This window comes from Primulina huaijiensis, chromosome 14 (genome assembly GCF_012295235.1).
Source record: "Primulina huaijiensis isolate GDHJ02 chromosome 14, ASM1229523v2, whole genome shotgun sequence".
Classification (NCBI taxonomy): Eukaryota; Viridiplantae; Streptophyta; class Magnoliopsida; order Lamiales; family Gesneriaceae; genus Primulina; species Primulina huaijiensis.
In genome coordinates, this window is record NC_133319.1 from 20,428,486 (window position 1) to 20,440,120 (window position 11,635).

The 11,635-nt window shown below is 36.9% G+C and overlaps 1 protein-coding gene and 1 pseudogene across 1 annotated transcript; both read left to right on the top strand.

Annotated features, from left to right (window-relative positions):
• The first annotated feature begins 9,202 nt into the window (after nt 1-9,202).
• On the top strand, nt 9,203-10,343 carry LOC140958082 (lysM domain-containing GPI-anchored protein 2-like). Its single transcript, XM_073415474.1, has 3 exons — nt 9,203-9,929; nt 9,994-10,114; nt 10,196-10,343. Exons 1-3 carry the CDS (start codon nt 9,203-9,205, stop codon nt 10,254-10,256), a joined length of 909 nt encoding a protein of 302 aa, XP_073271575.1. The 3' UTR covers nt 10,257-10,343.
• Nucleotides 10,344-11,171: 828 nt separating this feature from the next.
• LOC140958156 (small nucleolar RNA R71) lies at nt 11,172-11,261 on the top strand (annotated as a pseudogene).
• The last annotated feature ends 374 nt before the right edge of the window (nt 11,262-11,635 follow it).

Here is an 11,635-nt window from a genome sequence, read left to right on the forward strand (position 1 = left end):
ATCATTGATTAAACGTCTGTAACTGATTGCTAGACCAATGATTATGAAAACAAATCTACCTATTTCTGTATGGGGACATGCAATTTTACATGTTGCTGCATTAATTCGCACCAGACCAAGTGCATATCATAAATACTCATCATTGCAGCTTGCATTTGGTAAAGAACCAGACATTTCTTATTTGAGAATTTTTGGATTTATGGTGTATGTGTCTATTGCACCACCTCAACGAAAGAAAATGGGACCTCAAAGAAAGATTGGAATTTATATCGGTTATGATAGTCCATCAATCATTCGATATCTTGAACCTCAGACAGGCGACGTATTCACAGCACGTTTTGCTGATTGTCATTTTAATGAGGAAATCTTCCCAATGTTAGGGAGAGAAAAGAAACATACCTAAAAGAAAATTACATGGTATGTATCATCATTGTTACATCTGGATCCAAGAATAAAACAATATAAAAAAGATGTACAACAAATTGTGCACTTTCAAAGAATAGCAAATCAAATACCAGATGCATTTACAGATGCAAAAGGGGTAACTAAATCATATATACATGCTGTAAATGCTTCTACTCGAATTGAATTTCCAAAGAATCAAATTGAAAAAACTCATGATGTCGTAAAACGCCTGAAGCGTGGAAGGCCAGTAGGTTCCAAGGATAAAAATCCTCGAAAAAGAAAATTCATAGATAAACACGATGATCACAAAATAGAGAATGATGTTCTTGAAGAAACACATGATGATCACAAAATAAAGAATGATGTTCCTGAAAAAACACATGATGATGAAAATGTTCTGTCAGAACCACAAACTGACGAGAATCNTTCCTCACGTTCGTTTCTATTCATCATGTCTCTTAGCCTTTGTTGTTGTCTTCGCCTGTGTAGGGTTCTTTCAATCTCGAGATCGAATATCTCTAGTTCAGACTCTAGAGATCTTGGCATGCACCTAGAGAGATACCTGCAAAAAAATCAAAGGTGTCAAACAAAACAAAATAAAGAATGCTAAAGTAAATAACTAAGAATAAAATTGTGGATTAACAGTTCCCGGCAACGGCGTCAAAAACTTGATCGAGCAAAACTTGCACTGTAAAATCTTTAGTAAAAATTTATAATATTTAAACTCGAAATAATCGCATGTGCACGATGTCAAGTAATAATATAGTGTACAAGAGTACGAGTATCGTTCCACTAGAGATTGTATTTCACAATTTTTATTCTCAGTTATTAAGATCTTTAGCCACGAAAATTTGGATGATTGTTTACTACTACAATGTTTAAATAAAAACTCAATGAAATAGTTCAAGAATTAAATGATGAAATGTATAAGCTAGAATGGTTAATTAAAGTTCAATGAGAAATGAATTTGTTGGGAATCTCGGTTCACCTACCCCTCATCATTTACTTAATTCGTTCGACAGTGATCTACGCTTCCGACAGGATATTCTATCCAATTGAACACGCCCTCGAGCTATGTCAAACTAATTCTACTCAGTGGAGTAATTAAATCTCTTTAAGTATTTATCAAAGGTGAATTGCATGTCGTTCTATGAAATCCCCTAGCTTTCGCCCTATCGGACTATGACTATCGACGCGTATCCGACTTCATATTTCTATGTAAATTGTAAATCCACGGATTATGCTACTTGTTCCTATCACGGGCTATTCTCTCGAACTCACTCGCAATATTGAATCGTTATTAAAGTTAGCTATGCTTCAACAACACAACGAAAATAATAGCATAATCAAGAATAAATCAAAAGTCGATGTATAAATTAACTAAACTCGGTTTCGGAGTAAGATCCCCTTAAATCCCAACAAATAATGTAAATTAGCTACTCGAAGTTATAAGTAAACTAAGAAAAACAATAATTAAATAAGAGAAAATAAACTTGAAATACTAGACGTGACGAAATATGCGAAGAACGATGTCAGGAAATCTTCACTCCAAGCACAAAATCGTCTCCAAAGCTTGTGGCGGCTGCTGAATAATGTCCGAATGGCCTCCAAAATCGTCCCCTAGGGTCTTGTTTTGCAGCTATACACATTCCAAGTTTAATACAAGCCAATTAGGAAATTTTCCTTATTTACTCGAGCTGTGGCAGTCAAGTTTTACCAACCTAGTGCGAGGTCTTCTGTTATGTTGCTTCACATGCCTCTCGTGTTGGGGCGGTCCAGTTTCACCGCCCTAGCGCGAGGTGTTCTGTTGATTCTCCAGCCTCTTGCGCTGGGGCGGTCAAGTTTTACCGCCTTAGTGCGAGGTGTTCTGTCTGGCATCCTATTTTCTGCCGTACTTGCGCTGGGGCGGTCAAGTTTTACCGCCCTAGCGTGAGGTTTCTGTCCTCAGCTCATTTCCGGTTGAGTTTTCTTCTTTTGCGCCGTTCTCCTGCACATTCGTACAATCTCAGTGAGCTGTGATCATATGCAATAATCTAAGATAAAATGAACTAAATGCAGACTTTATGCAACCCAAAATGATGCAAACTAAGACTCACACGATGCACTAACACGTAAATATGACCTCAATCACCAAGCTAGGGCAGCATAAATAAAATTCTTTTGTTTCTTGATCTTGCCATGATATGTAATTTCTTCTCGCCCGGAGGTTCGAAGTTTGGAACTCTTGCCACGAAAATCCACCATTGCATGATTCATTGTCAGTTAGTCCATTCCTAGGATGTCGTTGAACTCTACCATATGGAGTTGGATCATATTGCACTAAACACATGGTTTTCAATGTCGATTTTGCATCCTCAAACTAATTTATTTGTCTCTATAGTTCTATTGGTAGGAGTTGCTACTCTATATGGTTCACTAAATGTTTCAGGTGTGAATCATAATTTCTTAATGAATGTATTAGATATGAACAAATGAGTGACATCACAATCAAACAATATATATGAAAATATTTTATTAATCGGAATGGTACCTGCCACAACATCGTTAGCATCGTCAGACTCCTCTTCTGTTATTGAAAAATGCAGTTTTCAGATTATTTTCCTTTGGCTTGGACAAAGAAGCGTCAGTGTTTGCTCCAGTCCCTACATTCTTGGGTTCGGGGCAATGATGCCTCAGCTTGTTGATGACGTTGAGTTTCAACCAGAATGATCTACTGAATCTAAGACTGGATGTTTGGGGATTCTCTAACATTTGGCTGCATAAGCCTTTCAATTCAAGGATCATGGCTTAGGAAGCCTCAAGATTATTCTTGGTTACCTCATGTTGTCTTTCATTCGTGTTGTGAGAATAAGCAAACCTTTGTACGTCAACTTCAAGATGGTCCATGAGCTCTTCTAGCTCTTGTTTTTCTTTTTTCAAAGTCTTGATATCCTCCATGATTTTTTGATTCTCCTCCTGTTCGAGAGGGGGTGCGGTTTCAANTTGTGATACTATATGAAGATAATGCTGCATTTGTTGCTCAAATGAAAAAAGGATACATAAAAAGTGACAGAACTAAACGTATTCCTCCTAAGTTCTTCACATTCATCAAGGAGCTTGAGAAAGATAAATATATTGATGTTCGTCACATTCAATCAAGTGAAAACTCATCAGATCTCTTCACAAAGACACTTCCTACGACAATATTCAGAAAGCACATATATAATATTGGGATGCGCAATCTACGAAATTTGTGAAGAATTTGTTCGTGTCAACATGAGGGGAGTTTACGTGACTGCTCTCTTTTTCCCTTACTATNTAAAAATTTTATAGTATTTTATACTTGTCGTATCCCTTACCGGGAGTGTGAGATGTCGTCTTAACATCCTCCCAGGATTTATAAAAAAACAAAAATTTATTTTTGTTGAAAATTAATATTCAAAATAGGTGTATTGAATATTTGAATGTTGAAAATAATAGTTGTAAAAATTAGAAATTTGTGTGTGATGATGAAGATAATGATGTAATTTATTTTTTGGATTATTACCAAAGAAATATTATAAATAGCCTCAACATTTGTGAAGAAATTCACAATAAAGTTGAGAGAAAAATATTATAAAGTGTGTAGTTTGATAATTTTGAGAATTTGATATTTTTATTTTTTTATAATAAATTTTTACATTTTCATAACAAGTTATCAGCACGAAACTCTAAAAGTCCTCCATATTTTTCCAAGCTCCAAAACAGAAGAAAAAGATAACAAAAGTAATAATATTTATTTTACTGTTTATTTATTTATTGTATATATATTTAATATATAAAATAATGTTATTATATAATAAAGATCAGAAATAATAAAAATAAATTTTTCAAAAAACTTGTTATAAATNGTCTTATGAAAGTCCTAATAAAAAAATCAGTACACGTAAACTCCATGCATGATGAAAATAATTTAATTATTTAATTAATAATTTAAGTAATGGCTGGTGAAATAAAGGAACAAACCCAGACTAATAATTTATTACCAAGAAATTAATAAGATTATGGAGTTTGATGGGTATTTTATACCTAGTAGAGAACATCTGATTAGTTACGCAATGCAAAGATATTCTCGAAATTTGATTGTAAGTCTGGATTTTATCAAATTCGGATGCAAGAAGAAAGCAAGAAATTTACAGCTTTCTCCACACCGCAAAGACACTATATCTGAGAAGTATTACCAATGAGATTGGCCAATTCACCCCAGATATTTCAAAGAAAAATGGATAATCTCTTTAAATATTATTTCAAATTTATGTTTGTCTATATTGATGTATCTGAAAAGAAACTGTCATTGCCACAAGAAAGATTGAATTCCTCGGAATAGAAATCGATGATTTTGGAATAATTTTGCATGATCATATAGTAGAAAATGTGCAAAATTTTCCAAACGAACTAAAAGAAAAGAAACAAATTCAAAGTTTTCTGGGAGTTGTTAATTTTGCTAGGATGTTTATTAAAAACCTAGCAAAACACAGGAAATTGTTCAGTCCATTACTGGAAAAAGATGCGAAATTCATATGGACAAAAGAACACACTTAGGGACTTCGTCAAGTAAAGGAGATTTGTAAAAATCTTCCGAAAATGGATATTCCTCGGGATGAAGATGATATTGTATTATATATAGATGTCAGTGATCATTAGTGGGCAGTAGTTTTAACTAAGTTCACACCAGAAGGAGTCAACCATGCAGATATTGTAGTGAATTTTTCTCAGATGCAGAAGCCATAAGATGTCATATCAACGAAAAAGAATTCTATGCAGTAAAAAAAGCTTTTGAAAAATGGCTATTATTCTTACTTGCAAAAAAATTCACTTTAAAAGTTGATAACACGCAGGTGAAAGCTTTTTTGATGAATAGAATAGAATCTAAACCCAAGAAAGCAAGATTATTAAGATGACAAGCTCTATGTCAAAACTATATTTTTGATATTGTGATTATAAAATCTAATGAAATATTCTTGCAGATTTTTTAACAAGAGATAGACAGCGGTGATATCGATGAAATCATAAAAATGCAGAGGAATTTGAGGGAACACCTTGAAATGCTTCAAAACAAGTTCAACAAGTTGTCCTTAAACGCAGAAATTGCGGGAAGGCTACAACAAGCCGATAAGAGAATTGTCTCTGATCGAATTACAGGATGTTTACAGGCTTATAATCAGTTATAGTCTGTAATGTAAAGGCCTATCCTCCAAGTCATTGAGAAGCCACTTGTTTCCCAAATGGAGAATTTTCGAGTACACGACTCTATACCTTGAGCAGGTGATTCAAATACCCCTAGCACAAATGTTAAGTCGGGATCATCTCCAGATGAGTCGGCTGAAACAAAAATTGAAACTCCAGATTCAAATCTCGAGTCTTCAAGTCAATCTTTCACCTCGAGGATCGAAGAGGGAAAGATCAACCTTAGACCCAATACAGACAAGGGAAAATCTGAGATTTCTACTAATGAAGCTACATTTTCCCAATTTCAGGTTTGTCAAAAAATATGGGAGAAATTAAAAACAAGATTAAGAATTAACTCCGCCACGACCAGGGTTGATGTTTCAGGAAAATATCCTAGGGTATGGATGAAAATCAATTCACACATCGCTGGACCGAACAACAAATATTTTTCCAAAAAACAACTCGACGTCTTCCAAATATCCCCCGGGTAACAGATCGTTTTCATAATTAACTCAAAATCTGGGTTGGCTACTAACTCCTCTAAAACCGATTCATCAACCACATGGTATCCAACAATGCATTCAGGGTGGCAGAGTCAAAAGAGATTAACTTACCCCGAACCATAGCCCTTCCATCAGTTCGCTCGGTGGCGTTGGCATAAAATTTACGCACAATTGGAATCACCGCGGCCTTGGTTTGAGCACAAAAGGACTCCCATCCTCGTTCTGTAATCTAGTTTCGGTAGATGAGATGAACTTAGACATCATTTGCTCCAAACTAGACTTCTCCTCTCTCTGCTCAGTCGATACATCGGTTGCTTACCATATTGTTGTCCTCCTTGGGGTCGNTGAACTAAATGCAGACTTTATGCAACCCAAAATGATGCAAACTAAGACTCACACGATGCACTAACACGTAAATATGACCTCAATCACCAAGCTAGGGCAGCATAAATAAAATTCTTTTGTTTCTTGATCTTGCCATGATATGTAATTTCTTCTCGCCCGGAGGTTCGAAGTTTGGAACTCTTGCCACGAAAATCCACCATTGCATGATTCATTGTCAGTTAGTCCATTCCTAGGATGTCGTTGAACTCTACCATATGGAGTTGGATCATATTGCACTAAACACATGGTTTTCAATGTCGATTTTGCATCCTCAAACTAATTTATTTGTCTCTATAGTTCTATTGGTAGGAGTTGCTACTCTATATGGTTCACTAAATGTTTCAGGTGTGAATCATAATTTCTTAATGAATGTATTAGATATGAACAAATGAGTGACATCACAATCAAACAATATATATGAAAATATTTTATTAATCGGAATGGTACCTGCCACAACATCGTTAGCATCGTCAGACTCCTCTTCTGTTATTGAAAAATGCAGTTTTCAGATTATTTTCCTTTGGCTTGGACAAAGAAGCGTCAGTGTTTGCTCCAGTCCCTACATTCTTGGGTTCGGGGCAATGATGCCTCAGCTTGTTGATGACGTTGAGTTTCAACCAGAATGATCTACTGAATCTAAGACTGGATGTTTGGGGATTCTCTAACATTTGGCTGCATAAGCCTTTCAATTCAAGGATCATGGCTTAGGAAGCCTCAAGATTATTCTTGGTTACCTCATGTTGTCTTTCATTCGTGTTGTGAGAATAAGCAAACCTTTGTACGTCAACTTCAAGATGGTCCATGAGCTCTTCTAGCTCTTGTTTTTCTTTTTTCAAAGTCTTGATATCCTCCATGATTTTTTGATTCTCCTCCTGTTCGAGAGGGGGTGCGGTTTCAAGGCTCCTGATAATGACATTCTTGTTAATAATGGCCCTTTGACCTATAAGGATGGCAGCTTGGGCGCGAGTATGAGGGATGCCATTTACTAGAATAAAAAAAATGAAAATGGTCAAAATACGAATAACGGTCTGATAATGGTAAAAATTAAGTAACTCCAGTAATTCAAGGTACATAGATAGGTCGAATGACATTTTTCGAGAAATTTTTAGAAAATGGAATGTTTACAAAATTGAATTATGAGTTTCCTACGCAAAATTATGATTCTTAAAAAAATTTCCAAAAATGACATAAACTTGTCGCAAGGGCGCTGAGGCGCCTATCTTGCATAGGTTCCCCATTTTTTCAAATTTTCAAGCAATGAGCCAATTGGAGCTCGAATTGCTGGCATTGGGAAGCCTTTTGGCGGCATAGAGGCGCTTGTCTTGATCAAATTACATGAATTTTTTCAACCTAACTATGAACCTGACGACTCTGATACAACTTAAATATCATACACCGGGACCGAGGTGTTAGCAACACCGATGTTGTTTCATAACCATGTAACTATAATAAAATAAGCCTCGTAGTACAATATAAATCGAAACCAGTCCATTTCATTAATAAATTGTCTTTACAATGTATATTAAAAAAACTAAAACAAAATAAGATGGTGGAAGAGTTTTACAACTTGAATATCAAATAACAATAATAAAATTAAATTAAAGGCAAAAGTCTCGAATTATTCTTTATCTTCAGTCCCAGAACATCTTTTTGCTCATCCTTCTCTATTTGTTCTTCCTTCTTATCTAGGGAAGGAGTGTAATGGTAAGTATTTAGAGAAACATTTAGCAACGAGTGGACGATTGATGCACAACATATATGAGTACATAAGTTCGAATATCAGAAATATAAATACAAGACACATCATAACCAATCACAAGTATAACTATGATATTTCATCTTATTTTTCATGGTTTACTAATCAGTTTCTAATTCTTAATCATCTAAGGGGCGAGACAACAATTTTATACTAATCGTGTAGGGGTCATATAATGGTTTTATACCCTGCATGAGGACCATATAACAGTTTTATACCCACCGCGTATGAGCCATGCATATTTCAAGAATTTTTCTCTACACGAAACATGAATTATAATAGTGCCTAAAATTATTTCTTACACAAAACATAAAACAAACGAAGCATACACGATCGGATCTTTAAAAAATATATACATATATTTTCAACAGCAACAAGACTACTTATCAGTTATTATTTAAAAAAATGCGAGAAAACAATGGGGTGATTCTCGGAAATTGTCATTCCTCTTGCTCAATTTTTGTCTCTTTTTTGAGAGAAAATTTTGAAGCATTTTGCCTAAGCTCTTCTAGCCTATTCTCGAAAATATAGAGTGAAAGAAGTGTAAATTTCAAATGAAAAAAGGTCTTATTTATAGGTGCAAAGGAGTTTGAGATTGACTTCATATCTTTCTTCAAATTCGAAATTCACACGCAATCAGAAATTTGGTTTGTCGGTTATAGATTACGTTAAAATCTATTTATCTTATAAATTTTTATCTTGAAATATACATCTTTGTGTATACATAATTTCAAATTTTTGGCCCCAATCAAGTATAAAATCGAAAATTTTAAAAATTCCTAGTTTCAAAATTTATGGGCTTTACAATTTGCTGAGTCAATACTCAGTCAACTGGAAGAGTTGTGGAATTTGATAGATGGAGAAGCGAGTGAGTGGAAATTCAATATATTTTATTCCTATGCGCAACAATAAATTGATGGGAATGAATAGGTAGAATTTTCTGACTCGCAGAAGAATGCTTTACTATATGAATATATTATGTTCTAGAAATGTCAAAGTCTCTTTATTTGATAGAGTAGGACGCCACGCAATCAATGTTGATGGAATCACTTCAAGAATAGAAAAATTCCTGCTGCTGCTCCTCTTCTTTGCAACTCCTCCATCAAGTTTTAGCTTTCGCTGCGCCTCTCCCAAACCCAATGCCAGCTGCAGCTCTCTTGTCGACTATGTATCTCCCAACGCCACCACTCTCTCCGCCATTCAGACCCTTTTCACACTCCCCAATCTCACTTCCATTCTTGCCGCCAACAACCTTGCCCTCTCCACCCCATCTACCCACCATATAGCTTCTCAACAGATCATCAAGATTCCCTTCCCCTGCATCTGTACCAATGGCAATGGAATATCCAACGGCCTCCCGTCATACACCATCGTCGGTGGTGACGGTCTCTATCACATCACGGCGGAGGTGTTCTCCGGCTTAGTCAGTGTTAAACAAATCCAGGCGGCTAACAACATATCAAACCCCGATCTAATTATTGAGGGACAGAACCTTTCGATACTGCTGCCCTGCAGCTGTGATGACGTGGATGGCCAGAAGGTGGTGCACTATGGACACGTGGTGCCCGCAGGGAGCTCGGTGGAGGGGATTTCCCAGCATTTTAATATACCAAAGGATACGCTGCTGCGCCTCAATAATTTGACTAGTCCCGCAGAACTCATGGCGGGCAGTATTCTGGATGTGCCACTTAGAGGTATACCATTTACTGTAATAGGTTAGAAGAGAGAGAAATATTTATATTTGCTTATTGGTGGCAGCTTGTTCTTCGATGATAAACAATAATTCGATGGACTACCCGTTGCTGGTTCCCAATGACACATATGCGCTCACCGCCGGAAACTGTGTGGTGTGCAAATGTGATGCGGCACTACAGTGGATGTGAGTGAGTCATGAGCTAGTATATATAGTAAAGTTTCATCAATATTTTTGACTTTTTTTTAATTAATTGTTGGAATGCAGGCTACAGTGTGTACCTTCTGGTTCATGCCTCTCAGACTCAGTCCGGTGCGAGGGTCCCTAAAACTTGTATATTGGAAACACCACATCTTCGGGTTGCAATCGCACCACCTGTGTCTATGCTGGATACAACGACCAAACCATTCTAACAACGCTGCTTTGTGATACGAACACAGATGGTCAAGCTCCAAAGAAAGCATGAGATCCTTTAGAGTTGTCGGAGGGACCAATTAAGGACGACTGAAGAGGTTCAAGGAAGCATTGCATGAGCTTATGAGCAAAAGAGAAGGACTTACAAGCGAGGTGCAGAGTGCGTAAGGCTTCGTGATGCATGGAAGTATGTGTGGGGGCCAAAGGAACATTATTCAAGCATTTTTTTGAACGACCNGACTGCTTTGACCACCCCATGAGAAGTCTATCCAGGATTGAATGTGTTCGAATACGGATCATTCCTAGGACGATTTTGAATCCCTACTTGATTTACTGGTGCCTCCTCTTGCACATAGAAAGGACCCCTATCTTGACAATCCTTAACATAGTATTCTCATCCGCATTTATCATAGAATATCTCTTGCAGGCGCATCGCTGTCCCGTTTACATTCAAACTGTCTATTTTCCTGTTAAGTTCTTCTAATTGTGCAGTGACAGCAGAAAAGTCAGTTACACTGGGAACTCCTGCACTCCTCCTCTGATTGTTCCTCTCAGATTGAGGGTGNAGCAAGGACCTGTACACGGGGTCCGTGTCCATTACACTCGAGAACGAAGAAAACAGAGCCTACACGGACTTGTACACGGGGTCTGTGTCCACTACTTTCAAGACATGAAAATTACAGTNATGCTAGCAACCATCTCCTCCAGTAACTCATGCCCTTCTTCGGCTGTTTTCCTCAACAGATTCCCATAGGCCGCAACATCTATCATGGTACGGTTAGACGAAATTAAACCATATTAAAAAGTTTGGACAATTAACCCAAGAGGCAACTCATGATGTGGGCATCTCCGCAATAAGTCTTTGTAGCGCTCCCAAGCCTCGTAGAGTGATTCCTGCTCAAATCTAGAGAATGTGGTTATGTCCGCTCACAGCTTCATGGTTTTTGATGGAAGGAAGTATTTCAGGAGAAATGTCTTGGCCATGTCTTCCAAAGTTGTGATTGAACCTACATGCAAACAATTCAACCAAGATTTAGCTTTGTCACACGAATAGAAAGGAAATAAACGCAGTCTAACAGCATCATCAGACACTCCATTAAATTTAAAAGTGTCGCAAATTTATAAGAAGTCGGCGATGTGAGTGTTTGGATCATCTAGCACATTTCTCCCAAATTGGACAGTGTTCTGGATCATCTGAATTATGACTGATTTGATCTCAAACTGGTTCGCCCTGACGGTTGGTCGCACTATGCTTGGACGTGCTCCATCAAGCGAAGGTTGTGCGTATTGACT